We start from the raw sequence: 19,476 nt of genomic DNA, 5'->3' as shown, positions 1-19,476 counted from the left end.
TACTATTTATGTCTGTGTGTAATTCACCGTCAATATGTGCCACGTGCTGTTCTGTCAATAGCAATCTATGAAAAAAAAAACTACCCTAGGAGATTTGATTTTGCGATATCCAGTCCAAGGGAAAGAACGGCTTTGAAACTTCGATCAATTAATGACCAACTATGTACACAATAATATTGAAATATTTAAAGTTCCGTGCTCTCTCTCTCTCTCTCTCTCTCTCTGTCAAAAAAGCACATCTCTTTTATATATTCATATATATATATATATATATATATATAGAGAGAGAGAGAGAGAGAGAGAGAGAGAGTGAGGGAGTAGTTTGAAGTGGCTTCGTCTCTTTCATTTCAGAATGAAATGGAAATGATTTTTATAGTCACCTCATGAAATCTCTATGGAACCACAAATAAACGCATTTCAACAAATGTCCATTTTTGCTTTGATGGCAATAGTTTGGGGACAATACAGTAAAACAAAAACAGATCGTCATAACACAGATATACAACCTTTCTAAATTCTGAAGGGGACTACTCTCTCTCTCTCTCTCTCTCTCTTTCTCCATGTAAATATATATATATATATATATATATATATATATATATATATATAGTATATAGTAAACATGTCTATATTTATAATTCATTTGTAGATAGCAAACTTTGAAGAAAATCAGCCAACTGGATGCGTGGTGTTCGTTTGCTATTACAAGGGTGGTAATGACGTTGCAAATAGACAACCTAGCTTAAGAAGAAAAGAGATAAAAACGCTTTGACAAAAAGAAACAAGATATACGAAACGTTTTGATTGGAACAATTCCCAAGATCAAAACCGGTGAAATGTTGTTCAGTATAGTTGCCATATTGCTCCAAACAAGACTGAAAAGGGCAGTGTCCTCACATGTGCATATGCAATTGATGTTTTCTTCACTACACAGATTTATGATGATGGAAATTTTCCAACCATTACAATCGGAAAAATGCATGAATGTGATCTTCCATCGATCATGCGATGAAGACGAATAAGCAAAATCAAATGAATAGAGAAAAAATTGTTCTCAAAGGTTTACTTCTTCTGTAAATGAAGGTTGCAAGGCGCTCCCTCCTTCTTTTTGTCTCCACTATGTCTCATGAGCTTTTCTCGGTGTGTTCCTTTACCCTATTCACAAATCGATTTGATAGTTTCATTCTGACAATCTGAGAATGTGTTTTTTGTTATCTCCCCATCTCCGTTTGCTTTATCTTCATAATATACAATCGATGAAATGTATTTATATTTTCCACCAAGGACGGGAATGCTTCTCTCTCCCTTATGATGTACCACCGTCATATATACTTTCAAGAAATATTTAAAAGCAAATGTGTTTTCAAGAAATCACAAGAGATATAGTAGTACTGAATATCAATTGAGAAATAATGTTTTCGCCGTCTTGTTTATGCGACGTTTCTCTCAAGACCATTTCCGCCATTTATGCACGATACTTTGTACTACATAATACAACGTAAAGGCAAAGAGAAGAAAAAGACGTCGGATAGACTTTGAAATAGAGTATTGATCGTCCCGACCGAGTATGAAGTTTTCATTTTTAAAGAGGAAAAGCGGTATTTATCAGACTTTAAACATACTATACAACAAACATGTTACAATAGAGACACAAAAGCACACGCTATATTTCACTTTCTTTTTTTTTTTTGGTAAAAATACGCATATACATGAAAATGTGTATATTTTCATGTTATCTAATTGCGTTTCGAATGTCAAAATAATCATATTAAACTGCTGCCATGACACATTGTTCCAAATTCTTACTATGTAGTATATGAGGTAATTGATTTAAAATACATATTACCTTTATGTCCCACAATAGCATGCAATACCATGACAACACATGATTTTATGAGTGACAACTCTATCAATTTCTGTTGTAATGCTGATAGCAAGTATTGTAGCTTTTTCTTTTTCCTCACTCGATTTAGAAAGCTTGTATATATATATATATATATATATATATACCTGTATGTATATTCGTTTTACTATCTATTCATTCATTAATTCATTTAATTCTATTTACCTGAGAGAACTTGCAGCCTTCAAGAGGCATGTACAATGCTATGGATATCAATTATCATCACACACAAAACAAAACGAAAGAGCAACAAATGTTAATTTCAATTAAAAGTATAAAATTGCATTTTGGCTTACTTCTCTTCTTCCTCTCTATCTGTCCGTCTTTCTCTCTTTCATTTTCTCTCTTAAAACTGAGAAGGCACCAATTTCAACGGGATACCCGTGTTCATTGAAGACTCGTCATTGGCCACTTTTATCACGCATGCGCGTGTTCATTCAGATCATTAACCTCTCAGTAGGGCAGAGTCAGCATTTATGCAGACACAGTTCGTCGGGAAGCTGAAACGTCGTTTACATGGCACGATATAGACCAGCTATATACGTATAGGAATAAATCTTTGGAACACAAGTACTGTACAAGTAAGTATCGTGTTATTTCCTCCAAAATATACATACATGTGTACAGATATGTAAAACGGTCATCAAATATCATGAAAATATATGTGATTATATATAGATATGCATGATTGTTTTCAATATGTACGTATCTGAATATTACATATAGTTTTTGTAGATCATAGCATATAGCTTTAATCTAAAAGGATGATAAAATGATCTGCAACATTGACAGTTACTGAAGGTCAAAATTGCCGAAGTTTCGGATAGGACACTGAACATCCACTTCATACACCTGATTACTGTTCACTGTTGATATCTATGAGCTCATGCCTGAATTAGGTTTTAGGGGATAGTATGGCATGTATGTGATGATGAAATAAAACTACCTTTTCACAAAGTATGATGGAGATGTCAAAATATAATATCCACTTGATAGTGCAGGCGAAATTTATTTTGGAAAGAAACCTTAACTCATTTGAATTTTTGATATGAAGAGATCATAACCTTCTGGTAGATTTGCATCAAAACCCAAGAGAGCGTTTATGAAGTTATTTCACCATTTTTTTTTTTTCAAATGAATATGAATTCTTAGCATAAAAGCACCTTCAGAGAATAATATAACTGCTGTAGTTGAACGACTGAAATAGTATGATATAATCTTTTCCGACGGGTATCATTCCCTGTCAGGCTCAGAAGTCTCCTGCTTAGTAGATCGTGACAAATTGTATCAGATGAGATGAACAAACCACTTACCACTTATTATTTGCCAGCGATATCCTACATTTTTACACCCATGTTCGTTTGTTTTCCCCAGGACATACAGAGACCATGACATTGGCCGCGTCTACTACATTCACAAGTATTCAACTGGTAATTCTGCTTTCATATTTGGAAAGAGTGGGAAGCAGTCGAACCATATACAACGCCTCAATGTCAGCCGGTAACCAACATGGTAACGAAACTCGAAGAGATAGCATATTTACGAATAATGTTACGATGTTTGACGTGGAGGTTACAACGCATATCCCTGGAGATGACTTCGGGAGCAGACATGGCTGGATCACGCCGATAGAAGGGAAATCATCGTCTTCAAGAGCTGTCTTTCAGGACTTTGTGGCGCCTCCCACTAACGGATTTGGGTCTGATATCAGTCCCAACGTTCAGACGTCGTATGGATGGTCATGGCAAGCCGTAGTGTGGTCCTGGTGGTTGATCCTCCAAATGTTCACCGCCATGCTGGGTATTGTAGGCAATTCCCTGGTGATCATCGTCCTTTTCGTCAGAAGAGAGCTTAGTCGCCCCACAGACACTCTGGTTGGAGCGCTGGCTGCCGCGGATCTGCTTGCGTCTGTCTTTATGATACCACTCCCGCAAGCACTAACAGTCCCTTCCTCATTTCTTGGACAGGTGTACTGCAAAGTTGTGTACACATCAATGTTTCTTTGGGTGTCATTTGAAGCCTCCACTTACACCCTAACGGCCATAGCTGTGGAAAGATACATCGCAGTGGCTTATCCTTTCCATTTTAAGAATTTAGTAACACGGAAGCGGGTCATCATGGTAATTATAGCGAATTGGATCCTGGGATTCATGATCACGTCTTACGTTTTCAAAGTCGCAAAACTTGACAACTCTTCAAACAATTGCGCTCCGGCGTTCCTTTCCAAAGACGTCCATATGCTCATCGGAACGATTTTGTTCCTGATGGACTTTGTGTTACCTGCCTTGATATCATTTACCATGCAGGCAATGACGGCCCACGCCCTGTACCGTCAGTCCCGAGTGTTCCGTCAAGGAGGCAAATCGAACCCGACGGCTAGACATTTAGCAGCCAGAAAACGCGTCTTACAGATGTTGTTTATTGTGGTTCTAGTCTTTATTGTGTGTTGGGGTCCATCGCAGTGTTTTTACTTCGTCTTTAATCTAAGATTGTTACCAGACTCATACTTGTATAGCCCCTTACACAAGTCATTAGTTGTTCTTTCTTTCGGAAATTCCTGCGCAAACCCGATCATCTACACCATTCGTTACCCAGAGTTCCGCTCGGCGATAGGAGAGCTGTTTTCTTCGAAGAAAGGGAAATCCCGGACAGCACTATTCAGTGAGAGAACAGAGGGAAAACTGTAAAATCTGTTGAGAGCGTTAAGGATTAGGCGTCTCTGAAGTGTAGTAAATAATGTCATATTGAAAAAAATGATTATTTTGTAAAATAAGAAGCGCCGTAGATACATATCAATTGGGAAATATCTTCGAGATTTGCTTTCACTTTATGTTTTTGATTTTTGTTGCTTTCGAATCAATTTTAAACTGCTATACCGTATGGTACAAGATCCATAACGTTTTTTCGTCGTTGAAATGTGGTTACACTAATCTTAGTGCATTGAAAGGTAGTTATTATTAGTTTCCAGCGTTGTTAAAGCGGTCATGTTGTGTTAGGTGGTGGTATCCTATTATTGTGCCCCGCAACTACGATCAATAAATCTAATTAACATTTATTTGGAGGTACTTTTTTATACCCTCAAGATTGCATTCAAACACAAGATTCAAAAACCTCTCCCCACCCCCGACACCATGTATGACTTCATTTATCTTCTGGGGAGTCTAGAGCTAAATTTGAGTAATGTACGTATTGAGTTCAGGCAACATTCAAGATGCGGTTATGTCGTGTGAGGTGGTGATATCTTATTTTTGTGACCCGAAATTTTTGAATCAATAAATTTAATAAACACTCGTGATTTTTTTTTTCGAGGTGACTTTTATACCCTCGAAAACTGCAATGATACAGAATATCCAAAAAAAAAAACTCTCTAAAAAGAAAAAAAAAAACGGCAAACGCGCACTCTTTCGTTCAGTAAATTTAGACCTAAATTTGAGCAATGTACGTAATAAGATCAGGTCACATGCAATATGCTGTATATCGTTGTATAAGCCGGACCTTATACCAGCTGAGGTATGGAGCATCACATTGTATTATATTCATAACTAAACCGTAACACTTGATATGCACACTATGTTATCGTGTTACCGTAGGCAACATTGTTTTTATGACAACAACTTCAGAATAGACTGGAACATGTTATATACACATTTTGTTTGGAATCGCTTATATTTCCACACATATCGATTTATAAGCCCAACATGTAACCTACTATTAGTGAAAATGTACTTCTTCTTTCAATCCCATGTTCGGAATTTTTTCTCTTTGTGTGTGATTGGTAACATTATTTCACAAAATGTTACCATTCTATCAGTCATTACATTTTCGCTCAGTAAACAGCCTACCAGTATACAAACATGCTTGTTAACCTAAGTAGCTGTTAGGTCATTATTTGCACTCATAGTTGTATGTGTGTGTTGGTATGTTTTGTTGTTGTTTTTCTTTCCATTTTCAGACTGCATAGTTTTATATAAAGATCTAGATTTTTTGTTTAAAACTCCTTGTTTACTTCACACTTTTAAACATCAGATAAAAAAAGAAGGCCACGAAATATAAAGAAATGAACTTTATTGTTTGTTTTTAGATATGTTCTTTTAATCAACTATGTTCTTCTGACCTGATACACTAATCTGCGCAAATAAACACAGAATTTCACAATACATTCCCTAATTTGATTTTCAGAATGCACATTTTTGTGAGATTAATGCTGATGGCAAAAAAAAAATTAAAGGGTTTATCATTCATGTCTTTGTAGGTGATTCACCGTCAAAATGTGCCACGTGCTGTCCTGTAGCAATCTTTGAGAAAACTACCGAAAGAGATTTAATGTTACGATATCTAGTCAAAGGGAACGAACGGCTTTGAAACTTCGATTGATTGATGACCAACTAGAACACCATAATATTCAAATATTCAAAGTTTCGTGCTCTCTCTCTGTCTCTCATTCTAAAAAAAACCTCTTTTATAGAGAGAAATAGACGGAGAGAGAGAGAGAGAAAGAGCAGTTTGGAGTGGCTTTGTTTCTTTCATTTCAGACTTAAATGGAAATATAGCCACCATATATCTCTGTTGAACCACAAATGAATGCATTTCAACAAATGTCGCTTTGATAGCGATAGTTTGGGGACAATTATGATAGTAAAACAAAAACAGATCGTCATAATAGAGATATACAAACTCTCGAAATACTGAAGGGAACTACTCTCTCTCTCTCTCTCTCTCCCTCTCTATCTTTATATAAATGTATATATATGTATATGTATAAATGAAGAAATAAACTGGTAGTGAATTTTTGCCACTAGAGAATGAGTAAATATTTATTCGACTCATATTCTCAGCGGCCTCCGCCTTCTTTAGAAGGCCGCTGAAAATTTGAGTTGGATTGAACTCATTCTTTATTAACAAATATGACCAGTTTATTTCGTCATCTCATCGTGAAGCCAATACGTGAATTCTCAACATGTATGTATAATTATGTTTATATATATATATATATATATATATATATATATACATATATATATATATATATATATATATATATATATATGTCCATATTCATAACTTACTTATAGATAGCAAAGTTGGAAGAAAAGCGGCCAAATGGATGCGTGGTGTTTGTTTACTATCACGAAAGTGTGGTAATGACGTTGCAAATAGACAACCTAGCTTAAGAAGAAAAGAGATAAAAACGCTTTGACAAAAAGAAACAAGATATACGAATGGTTTTGATTGGAACAATTCCCCTGACCAAAACCGCTGAAATGTTATTCAGTATATTTACCATATTACTCCAAACAAGACTGAAAAGGGCAGTGTCCTCACATCGGCATGCATGCGATGTTTTCATCACTACACAATTTTATGATGAGTGGAAATTTTCCAATCTTTTTATCGGAAGAATGCATGAATGTGACCTTCCATCGATCCTGTGATTTAGACGAAAGCAAAAGAGGATCAATAGAGGAAAAAAAATGTACTCAAAGGTTTACTTCTTTTGTATACGAAGGCAACTACAAGGCTCTCCCTCTTTTTATCTCCAGTGTGTCTCAAGAGCTTCTCTTCGTGTGTTCCTTTACCCTTTTTACAAATCGATTAAGTGATAGTGCCATTCTGGGAAGGTTTTTTTTTTCCCCGTTTTTTCCACATCTCCGTTTGTTTCATCTTCATATATACAAGCGATGATTTTTTTTTTAAATTTTCACTAAACACGTGACCGCTTCTCTCTCCCTTATCATGTACCACCGTCGAGTGACTTCAATATTTTCAAGGAATCACATTCAAAAGAAATTTAATAGTACTGAGAATCAATTGAGAATGTTTTCCGCCCACTTGAATTTGAGACGTTTTCCTCAAGACCATCGCCCTCCCCCCCCCCCTCTTTATGCGCGATACTTTTGTACTGCATAATACCACATAAAGGCAAAAGAGAAGAAAAACACCGGATAGACTTTGAAATCGAGTGTAGTGAAACTTTGGCTTCTATCATTCCGACTGAGTATCAAGTTTTCAGCTTTTTTTAAGAGGAAAAACGGCATTTATCAGACTTTATACATACTAAACTATAAGCATGCTACAACAGAGACGCAAAAGCATACGCCGTTTCTTTTTTTTAATTATTTTTTGTGCAAAAATACCCATATACATGAAAATATGCATATATTCATATCATCTATTTGCAGTTCGAATGTCATAATAATCATATCAAACTGCTGCCACCACACATTATTCCAAATTCTTACTATGTACTATTTGAGGTAATTGATTTACAATACAAGTTCGCTTAACATAGTAATGCTACCCTTATGTATACCACAATAGCATGCAAGCATTAGATAACATTACAACATGTGGTTTTATGGGTGACAACTCTTTACTTTTATTTACCTGAGAAAACTTACCTCAATTTTGCAGCCTTCAAGAGGCATTCATTATATAAAGAGGTATCTGTATAGATATTCGCTACCAACACAAACAACACAAAACGAAACAGAAGTAAATGATATCACTTTTAAAGGTTCCCTGAAATACAGATTCATGTTGATTTGTGTTGATTTATGATACCCTCAACATCACCTTTTAGGTGAAACGAATATCTGAAAACATTCCATATATTTGCAACTATTCTTCTATCTTTCTTCAGATTACTTGAATACGCCCACAAAAATCCTTCCAAACCAATATTCCTGTCGTGACCTCATCTGTCAATCATTGCTAAAGCACTGATATGTTTAAAAAAGACATTGGAATGCACCTTTCCCTCGACTCAGCATAAGTTGCATGTTTCTGTGACACTAATGTGACTAACCGTGCTAACAAAAGACATGGCGAGGGAACGTGTAAGTTATGCTGAGTCGAGGGGAAAATGCACCCCAATTTGTCTTTTGTTAAACATATATCAATACTTTAGCAATGATTGACAGATGAGGTCACAACAGGAAAATTGGTTTGAAAGGATTTTTTTTTTTTGGTGAGCGTATCCAAGTAATCTGAAGCAAAATAGAAATATGGAATTTTTCTAGATATTCGTTCACCGCAAAAGTGATGTTGAGGGTATCTTAAATCAACACAAATCAACATGCATTTGTATTTCAGGGAACCTTTGAGTAAAAGTGTAAAATTGCTTCTGTTCTTTCTCTCTCTCTCTCTCTCTCTCTACCATGTCTAGCCATCTATCTTTCTCTCTTTCTCCCATTTTCTCTCTTAAAACTGAGAAGGCACCAGCTTCCAACGGGATACCGTCGCTCATTGATTACCGTACATTGGCCACTTTTATTTGCGCATGCGCGTGTTAATTCAAAGCACTTGATAACCTCACAGTAGGGCAGAGTCAGCGTTACTTGTGCAGACATAATTCTGCGAAATCAAGTTCGTGGGGAAACTGAAGTGCCGTTTACAGGGTACGGTAGACCAGCTATACAGGCCTACGTGTAGGAATAAATCTTTGGAACACAAGTCCTGTACAAGTAAGTATCGTGTTATTTTCTCCAAAAAAAAAACCCAACAACAACAACATAATAATACGTGTACATAAAACGGTCAATGAAAATCATTAAGATATATATGATTACATATTTATAATTATTATATGTTATATGTACGTATTTCAATATTACATACAATTTTCGTGGACCATAATCATTATAAATAAAATGAGCTTAAATCTAAAAGGATGATAAAAATTGTCTCCGACATTTACAGTTACTGACGATCATATTTGCCGACGCTCCTGATAGTACACTGTACATGATGGATTACTGTTCACTGTTAATATCTATGAGCTCAGACCAGAATTGAGTTTTAGGGGATAGTATGACATGTATGTTATGACGAAATCAAAATTACCTTTTTATGAAGAACGTTGGAGATGTCAAAAGATTATTTTCAACATGATCAAGCGTAGGCGAAATCTATTTTGCAAAGAAATCTTCACTTATCTGAAGTTATTTAACCATTTATTTTTCAAACGAATATGAATTATTATCATAGAAGCACCTTCATAGAATTTAATTGCTGTAGTTGAACGTTTGAAATATATAGTATCATATACCATGTACTCATTTCCGAGATGTATTACTCCGTGTCAGGCGCAGAAGCCTCCTGCTTAGTACGTTGTGGCAAATTAGAGATCAGCAAACACATTTGTTTACAGTCTGTTTATACATGTTATATCCCACATTTCCACTTCCCTGCTTGTTTCTTTTCCCAGAACATAAACAGGCCATGTCATTGCCTGCGTTTACTACATTCACGAGCATTCAACTGGTAATGCTGCTTTCATATTTGGTAAGCGGGGGAAGCAGCAGAACCAAATTCAACGCTTCAAAATCAACCGGTAACGTAACTGATAGTACATTTTTGAAGACCATCTCAAGCGAGTCATATGATATCACGATGTATGAAGTAGACGTTACAACGCTGAGCTCTGGAGAAGTTCTCGGGAGCAGACACCTTTGGGCCACGCCACCGGTAGAAGGAAAATCATTGTCTTCAAGAGCGGTGTTTCAGGACTTTGTGGCGCCCAATTCCACTGACGGATTTGAGTCTGATTTCAATCCCAACATTCAGAAGTCGTCTGGATGGTCCTGGCAAGCCAAGCCATAGTGTGGTCCTGGTGGTTGATCCTCCAGATGTTCACCGCCATGCTGGGCATTGTAGGCAATTCCCTTGTGATCATCGTCCTTTTCATCCGAAGAGAGCTGTGTCGTTCCACAGACACTCTGGTTGGTGCGCTGGCTACCGCGGATCTGCTTGCGTCCGTCTTTATGATACCACTCCCGCAGGCACTAACGGTCCCTTCGTCATTTCTTGGGCAGGTGTACTGCAAAGTTGTGCACTCCTCAATGTTTCTGTGGGTGTCATTTGAAGCCTCCATTTACACCTTAACGGCCATAGCTGTTGAAAGGTACATCGCTGTGGCTTATCCTTTCCATTTTAAGAATTTAGTAACTCGGAAGCGGGTCGTCATCGTAATTATAGCGAACTGGATCCTGGGATTCATGGTCACGTCTTACGTATTCAAAGTCGCAAAACTTGATAACTCTTCAAACCACTGCGCTCCGGCGTTCCTTTCCAAAGACGTCCAAATACTCATCGGAACAAATTTGTTCCTAATGGACTTTGTGTTACCCGCATTGATATCACTAACCATGCAGGCAATGACGGCCCACGCCCTGTACCGCCAGTCCCGAGTGTTCCGTCAAAGAGGCCGATCGAACCCGACGGCTAGACATTTAGCAGCCAGGAAACGCGTCTTACAGATGCTGTTTATTGTGGTTCTCGTCTTTATTGTGTGTTGGGGTCCATCGCAGTGTTTTTACTTCGTCTTTAACTTAGGATTGATACCGGACTCGTACTTGTATAGCCCTTTAAACATGACTTTGGTTGTTCTTTCCTTCGGAAACTCCTGCGCAAACCCGATCATCTACACCATTCGTTATCCAGAGTTCCGGGCGGCAATAGGAGAGCTATTTTCTTCCAAGAAAGGAAAGGCGAGGAGAGCACTATTCAGTGAGAGGACAGAGGGAAAACTGTAAATTATGTCGAAAACGTTTCTGCCTAGTCGTCTTTGGAGCGTAATACATAATACTGTATGGTAGTATTGGAAAAAAATCTTATGTCAATGTAAAAGTAAAATTTAAATCCTCCCCCCCCCCCCCAAAAAAAAAAATAAACGTTACAAATTGAACTGTAATATATCTCACATAGTCAAATTGTTGCTAAATCATGGCATTTCCTCTCCACACAGCTGGCATTGCGCTAGGCAAACTAAATGAAGTGAGAATGGCAAACAAAGTTTATCATCTGATAATGACGGGATTTCTTTTAAAAAAGCAAGAAAAAAATTAATAACCTACGCATCATTAGTATACCTTATTCTAGTGGATAGATTTGCAATTTGCCAATCACCCTTTCTGAAAAGCGTCGTAAATATATTTTGGTTATTATCTTCTATATTTTTTTTTTAGTCGTTATCAAATGAATTCAAAATTAAGTGCATAGTACAATTAAGATCCAAAGTTCTTTCACGTGCTTTAATTGTTTACACTATTTTTCGTGCTTGCAAAGTATCAAGTACCTACGATTATTGCCTACTTAACCTACTAAACCCACTCAACTGTTAGATGGCTGTTTGCATTGTTTTTTTTTTCTTTTTTTCTGCGTTTTATGCCGAGCTTTCTTGATTACAAAGTCCTAGCGTTTGCCCAAATCTTTGTTTCAGTATTTCCATGTCTATTCTATACTTTTAAACATCAGATTGTAAAGCTGAGGGTTGGGTTGCAATTGATAGGCATGGTTGCTTAATACTGTAACAATGCAGTTTATGAAACATTACAAAGTTGCTCGCAAGTTGCATAGTTGCAAGGTACACCTCAAGCAAAATGACGGTAAGTTTACTTGTTTTACGGCACGCTATTAGACGTTTGCACTCCCGGTGTGCATTCAACTGCATTTGCACTGATTTCAAAGCAGCGCAGGGTACGACGATGACTCCTCCACCCTCCCCCCCCCCCCCCCCCCCCCCACGTCCCCGCCTTGTAAATTCTAGCGTCCCGCTGGTCGACCCGAGATGAAATTCCCATTGCCATACCGGATTATAAAAAAAGAAAAAGAATCAAATCTTCAAAGCAAGTACAAATCCATAATCGGAGAGACATGATTGAGACTACATCAGTTCCGATAGCGGAAACATCACTTTTGCGTCTTCATTTCACAGGAATTATGTTCAATAATATTGTTTCAATCAGTTCTTGCATTAGGTTTTGTTTGGTCTGACATAATTTTCCTGTCGTGTGGGTAAAATGAACATCTTGTCTCTTCTGTAGCGAAACCGATCGCGAAAACCGGTAGAAAGCTTTGCCCAAGGCCTACATCAAAGTCTTTAGTCGACCATATGGTGGGGTGAAGAAGTGACGAATTATGGAAAAGTAGTTTGAAAGCGATAAGAAGAATGCAACAACAGAATCACTTTTAATTGCAGACATCAGGATTCGCAGAAACAACATCTTACACACGCAATATGGCAGCTGAGACAATCGCGCAAATCCGCAACTGCTATGACTTGATTTCTGATTCAAATTTTTTATAATGATCGGAATTTATTGTTATTTTAGTAGTGTTCGACTTAATTTGGGTTGGTATAAAGAGGAACATAATGGATTAATGTCATCAAGCTGAATATATTTGAAGGTTATTATTTCAAACATCATGAGGACTTATTTTGATTTTGAATGATATCATTCGTTCTAGGGTTGTTCTAGGAGTGTTTCTTTCTAGTAATTTAATTGCAAGTAATAAAAGTATGTATAGGCCTATAGTTTACTGACAACAGCAGATTACACCGATGATGATGATGATGATAATGATGATGATAAAGATGATGATGATGATGACAATTTTGAATATAAATGATAGCTGATTATGTAATATGTTTTAAGAGCTATTTTTCCGCGGGCGTACATTTTTTTTTTCACGATATATTGTGTTTTTGTACATTTCCCACGTCACGAGCTACACACCGACCGGTAATACAACCCACTAGTCATACAGCTCACTAGTCATACTGTCCACGAGTCATACATCCCTCGAGCTGGGTTGCAAAGGAGTGTCGTGACATGAATTGAGCCTGCGAGCTCAACAGGATGAACAGCGCCATCAGTAAAATCAATAATCAATTTATGTAGAGTCGAGCTATTGGACCCTTGTTTCCTTTATAGTGTTGAGCTCATGGTCCTGATTTAGGACCTACATAGCGTTTACCTCGTAGGCCTTAGTTTCACTTCGTGTCTAGCTCTGCTCGTGGGCTTTATGACCCGTGGGTGTATGGCTAATGCCCTTGTAGATCTTTTTTTTCAATGTCCAGCTAGTGGAATGACCCTGTTGAACAGATTACTAATCTTCTGAATGGAGTAAAACGTTGATTAAGATTCATTGTCTTTTACACCTGATAATGGTAGACAAAAAGGTGTCTATTTTAGCAAATTGTCGGGCTTAATTACGACTGTGTTGTCAAGTGTTATTTATTTGCCTTTATGTTCCAAACTTGCGCATGTTCACTATATTGCGTCATGTTGTACGTGAATATGGGAAATTAATTTATTTCAATTGAGTTAAACTTGTTTTTAAGGACTCTCAAGAATATTCAGTTCACGACAAATCTTGATTCACTCAAACAATTTTCAGTATTTGCTCTTTTCTGTCTATATACAATTAAAATTGACCATATTAGCTCCTAAAAAAGAGAACTCATTGATACTGACGTCAATATTAACTTTTCAATTAACGCCGACAACATCTAGGCACTGTAATTCAATGACATAAACAGTGGTGTGGTCCTCAAATGTTAATCTTCTTCTATAAAGTAGCTTCTCAGCTGCGGTTTGAAAGAAAACACACACGTTGTATGCACACATGTTCAAAAATGATGAAAGCTCTGGTTTTGTGCCATCCTCTAATTAGATGGCAGCTCTACATCAAACTTAATGTCACATCGCAGTAAGAGAACTTTGGAGAAGAGAACGTTTTCCAGAAAGAATATATATATATATATATATATATATATATATATATATATATATATATATGCTAAAGCACATCTCAGTTTCAGGTCAAAAGAATGTGTACTTGTTATTATTTAAAACTTAAGATAAATATCACTAACTGTACACTAGATGTATAGATGAAACAGACAGCCGACAGCCGGACAGACCGACTGATTGACTTCAATGCCCAAATTGAACTTTGTTATCATCGAGTTTTAAATGGCGGGAACGCCTCATCTGTAGAATGGATATTCTGACAGAGAAACTCATAAATGCTTCCTTGGTCAATGAATTCGACAATTTTGAGGGGCACTCTCAACATTTATTTCACATAATTATGAGAAAAATGAATGTTATGATGACCTTCACATTACATATTATGATAAAATAATGTCAAAATCCCATAGCTTGAGGTAGGATTCGCTAAGGCAAGCAACCTGTTGCATCTCAAGATTGAATCGGGATAATTCGAATCATGATGACATTTCTTTGAGGTCAAAGATCAACGCCGCTTTTGACTGTGTGGAACACGTACACGTATACAGGCATACTCTTACAAACACATCAAACATGACACGTTTTTGAGGTATGATCACGTATTTCATACAAATTGCACGATACTCAAATTGTAATTCAGGGTCACTTACTGGCCAAAGCATATTCATATTTCACGTTCACCTCTTTGAATATCATAAAAATACATTCGTTTCATGAGAATCAAGCATTAGGTTGGAAAGGAACAAGCATGTTTTCAGTAAACGGTGATGTTATATTATTGTGGAAACGGAATACGCAAACTCAACTTGATGAGGTTGTGATGGAATTGCTTTATTATTCTGGAATTGCTTTATTATTCTGGTATTGACCTGCAAGCATATGTCCAAAGAATTTTTTTCTGAAATTAAATTCGGAAGAAAATTAATCTTAAAATCTTTCAGATCAAATGGATCACTAGAGCACGACACAGACGCAGTGTCCTTCGCAGTCGGGTAAATGTAATTATTGACAAACACAAGGGGACTCTCCATGAGCAAAGCAACCATCCAGTTATTAGTAGACCTACGACATCCGAATCATTCCAGATTTGACTAGTCACAATGATCCTGTGTTAACAACATTAACTTGATTAAATTCACAACTGAGTGGAGTGTTCTTCGCTGTTGATATTGTGTGACAGGAAAAACGCGCCTTTCACGGGCTCCGGTCGTCGGTCAGAGGGTCGGTTGTTCTCTGAATCTACAGTGACTATGGTCGATTTGGGTCTTCTTCTCCGCTGCCGGCGACAGACGACACATACGTAACAGAGGGCGTGGCAAATGTTGCGGTAAAAACGCTCGTGAGAGAGCGCGTACAAAAAAGGGTTGATAAGGCTATTCAAGTGGAGCAGGCTCTGAGCGACTGTGAATATGATCACTACAGTGGCGGGATGAACGTTGCGCGATCCGCCATATGTTATCCAAAGAAAGACAGCCATATACAGTCCTTCGATGACCATGAACACTAGCACGATGGAGACAGACGCGCGCAAGACGGCATTCTTTTGGCGCGTCCGTCTTAGGCGCGTCTCGGCCGTGGCGTTTTCATCGCTGAGTCGTTTCAACCACACCACACGTAGAATGGCAACATAGCAGACGAGGATAACTGCGACTGGAATGACGTAAATGATAAATGCTCCAGCTGTCACCAGATACTTGGCGTTGGGTTCCTTCCATGATTCTAATATGTCGCCTTCAATCTCTGCACCGAAGTAGAACCCTCCGATACCAAACGATACTGGAGATCGAAATGAAAAAATACAGACACGCTTGTAGTGATTACATTTGCAACACGTACATTGCCCTGACAGTCATAGACTCGCATTGAAGTATCATTTCATGAAACGGTTTTCCTTTGATCTTGTGATTTATTCTATAGACCCTATTCCTGATCCAGGACTTTTGTTTTTCAAGTCATGCTCTCCATAATCATTAAGTCGGCTAAAAAGACCACAAAAGTATTGTAACCTTTCCCAGTCGGTCTACCTTTTTTTTTTAGTATTTTTCGTGTACACGCTTATTAATCTTGTATCAACACCATTATTGCGATGATGTTGTTGTCATTTCGTGGTCCTGATATTACAATGGTTGTCATCCGTAACAGATCATCATTTGGTTTTCATTCTCGAGAAATATCAGTAGGCCTATTAATTGTGTATCAACATATGTTTAGAGATATATAGGAGAGACAAAAAGTATGTGTCCAAACTAGCATTTGTTTTAAGATTAATGAACAGAAGTTTGCACCGCTGGGACAGTAAATTCTCCCTCCATGGTTTGTACATGTGGGGCGCTGTGGCATAGTGGACTAGACTCTCGACTCCCAATCGGAGGACCCGAGTTCGATTCCCGCCCAGTGCTTACGTCCTCGGTGGACAAGATGTTTTTACCCACTATATCCCTCTCGACCCAGATGTTTAAATGGGTACCTTGGAACGCTGGGGTAAGAATAATGGCAGGGCCCTGATCTGGTAGAGCAGTGGCAACACTGAAGAGGCTATCCTGATTAATAAGACCTTTATTATCATTGTCTCTATCGTCACAAGATATCTCTTAGAGATCAATATATTATCACGTCAAGTTCCGTCCCGGAGCCTTAGACTTCTAGTACTTTTCTGAGGATTCGCGCCGTCCCCAGCGGTGCTGCTTTTTTTGGAGCGTTTGCACTCGATCAGGCACACGCTCTATTATTATCATTAATTATTATTATTATTATTATTATTATTATTATTATTTTCATTATTATTATTATTATCATTATCATTATTATTATTATCATTATCATTATCATTATTATTATTATCATTATTATTATTCTATTACTATAATTAATGATAATAATAATAATAATAGTGTTATTATTATTATTATTATTATTATTATTATCATCATCATTATCACTACATAGAAATCGACACTCACATAACCAAACGAGGAGGCAGATGATGATGGCGCGTTTTTTCGTCCGACATCGCGATCGAAGAGGGTACACGATCGCAAGGAATCGATCGATGGTCAGAGCCGTAAGCATCAGCACTGTCCCCATTGCAGTCACCTGTGAGGAAATTAAGGCTGCGAATGAGCTTAGAGGCACATAAATTTGTGATAGCAATGAAAGCAACTAAGGCAGCACACATTCATCAGTTTATAGTTTCAAATCAGTGACTATCCGTACATGTTGCAATTCATGCTTCGTTACACCAGGAAAATAAAGCCGTCGAACGTCTGCTGTAGTGTAATTGCACATTGACTTTTTTGACTAAGTAATGGTCTTTAGAGACAAGAAATTTATAGCTTGTTGATATCAATGTGCACAACATTAAATAGAAGCACACACACACACACACACATATCAAATATCTTCTTTCATTCAATACTTCACTCTGCAGAGGGTATAATTTGAGTATAATCAATGATTGCTGATGATGTAAGTGGATGATAAAGAAATCTTGATGAATTAGTATTAGCAGAACGAGTCAGTGTCCTTGATTCTTTGTTACTCTGCCATATGCATACCAACCTGCTATAGAATGTTTTAGCCTTATTCTTGTAAATGACTGGTTCGGTTGCTTCACCCAGCCGTTACCTGGCAACTGGGTGAACGCACCTATCGTATTAATTGTACAGTAAATGAGGAGTCTTTCTATTACTTATCTCCTTAGCATCACCTCTGGTCTATTATTGTTCTGTTTTGCGAAGTGGTTTGTTGTTTTGTTGGAGCTATTTACATCGATAGTTTATCATAAAAATTTATTTTTCTGTGCATTTATGATAATGAGGCCCAGGCATTAAGCTTTGCTTACTGGTGACTGTCCTGCGTGGTATTTGATTTTCTTTGTATATCTTTGTATTCTGTCACGATTATTACTACACTTTTTGTACATTCAGTCATGTGCAAAGTTAGCCACAATCAATGATAAGTCGACTTGTATGTCTTTTCAAGTGATTTGTTCATTTGCAAGTTGCAGAAACAATAAATGAAAATGAAAATGAAAAAAAAAATAAGTGTTGGTTTTTCCCGCCGACTCTTGATAGTTTACCAGTTCCATGTAGTACACGTATGTCGACAAGGCCGTGGTGAACCTCTCGGGCTGAAAGGCCCCCCTGTAGTACTCGTAGTTGTTCGAGCCGGCGACGAAGACCAGAAATAGAATGTCAGTAACAGCAAGATTGGCGATGTAGACGTTGGGGATAGTTCGCATCTCTGGATACGCCAGGATGGCGATGAGCACGAGAACGTTGGCGGTGATGCCGAGGACGATGACCACGAGCGTGAGAGGGAAGAGGACTCGAGAGATGGAGATGGTTAGACTACACTGGCCTAGGAAGGCGTAGGAGCAGTTCATGATGCCTTCGGTTGCCAGCGACTGGTTCAGTGATGAGAGCGTTTCCATGGTTACTGACCTTAACATTATCAACGGCAGAAGTGTGGATAAAGGAAAATAATAAAACTCTTGTTTTCTTGCTCGTTTAAAGGGACATTCCAGACGATTTTCATAATTTCACATCATGTAGTACATAAATCGACAACTCCATGTATAGATTTCAGTCAGTCCGCAGCGCGAGCGAAAACGCACGTATTTATTCAAGTCGTATGCACGGCTGAGCGGTGCTTGCATACGTAATTAGCAGATACATGGTTATGAGTAAATCCGTGTAGAACGAGTATTTCTCGTCAGTTTTCGACACTTTTAGTATCGACTGAAAGAGAAAACATAAGCAAATATGCTCATGATCAAAATAAACGGAAAAGAAGAATATAGAATATCAAAATTCCTCTCTAAGTTCGGTATTGTATTCAAAAATATTCCTTCACGTTTGACGCCAAAAAAATAACCTGAAATCTTTCATGCCCCTCTAAAATATGGTGAAGACTATGTCCGCTAAAGTATATAGTATCACAACAAGGGCACGTTTTCCCATCTTCATTTCAATACGGGTCAGGAACTAGCAAAATTCAGAGACATGTCTAGCGTCGAGTTTAAAAAGATTATCCTCG

At 37.7% G+C, this 19,476-nt stretch overlaps 1 protein-coding gene across 1 annotated transcript; it reads right to left on the bottom strand.

Annotated features, from left to right (window-relative positions):
• Positions 1-15,574: 15,574 nt before the first annotated feature.
• Positions 15,575-18,871, bottom strand: LOC139709387 (somatostatin receptor type 5-like). The gene is made up of 3 exons (XM_071621349.1): positions 18,518-18,871; positions 17,400-17,532; positions 15,575-16,215 (listed from the first exon to the last, which is right to left on the bottom strand). The coding sequence occupies exons 1-3, from the start codon at positions 18,869-18,871 to the stop codon at positions 15,575-15,577; spliced, it is 1,128 nt and encodes a 375-aa protein (XP_071477450.1).
• Between the last annotated feature and the right edge of the window lie 605 nt (positions 18,872-19,476).

Source organism: Diadema antillarum, unplaced genomic scaffold, assembly GCF_040938485.1.
Source record: "Diadema antillarum isolate AM-2024a unplaced genomic scaffold, OU_Dant_1.0 seq00001431_RagTag, whole genome shotgun sequence".
In the NCBI taxonomy this organism is placed as follows: domain Eukaryota; kingdom Metazoa; phylum Echinodermata; class Echinoidea; order Diadematoida; family Diadematidae; genus Diadema; species Diadema antillarum.
This window is presented reverse-complemented; position numbering and strand designations above follow the sequence as displayed.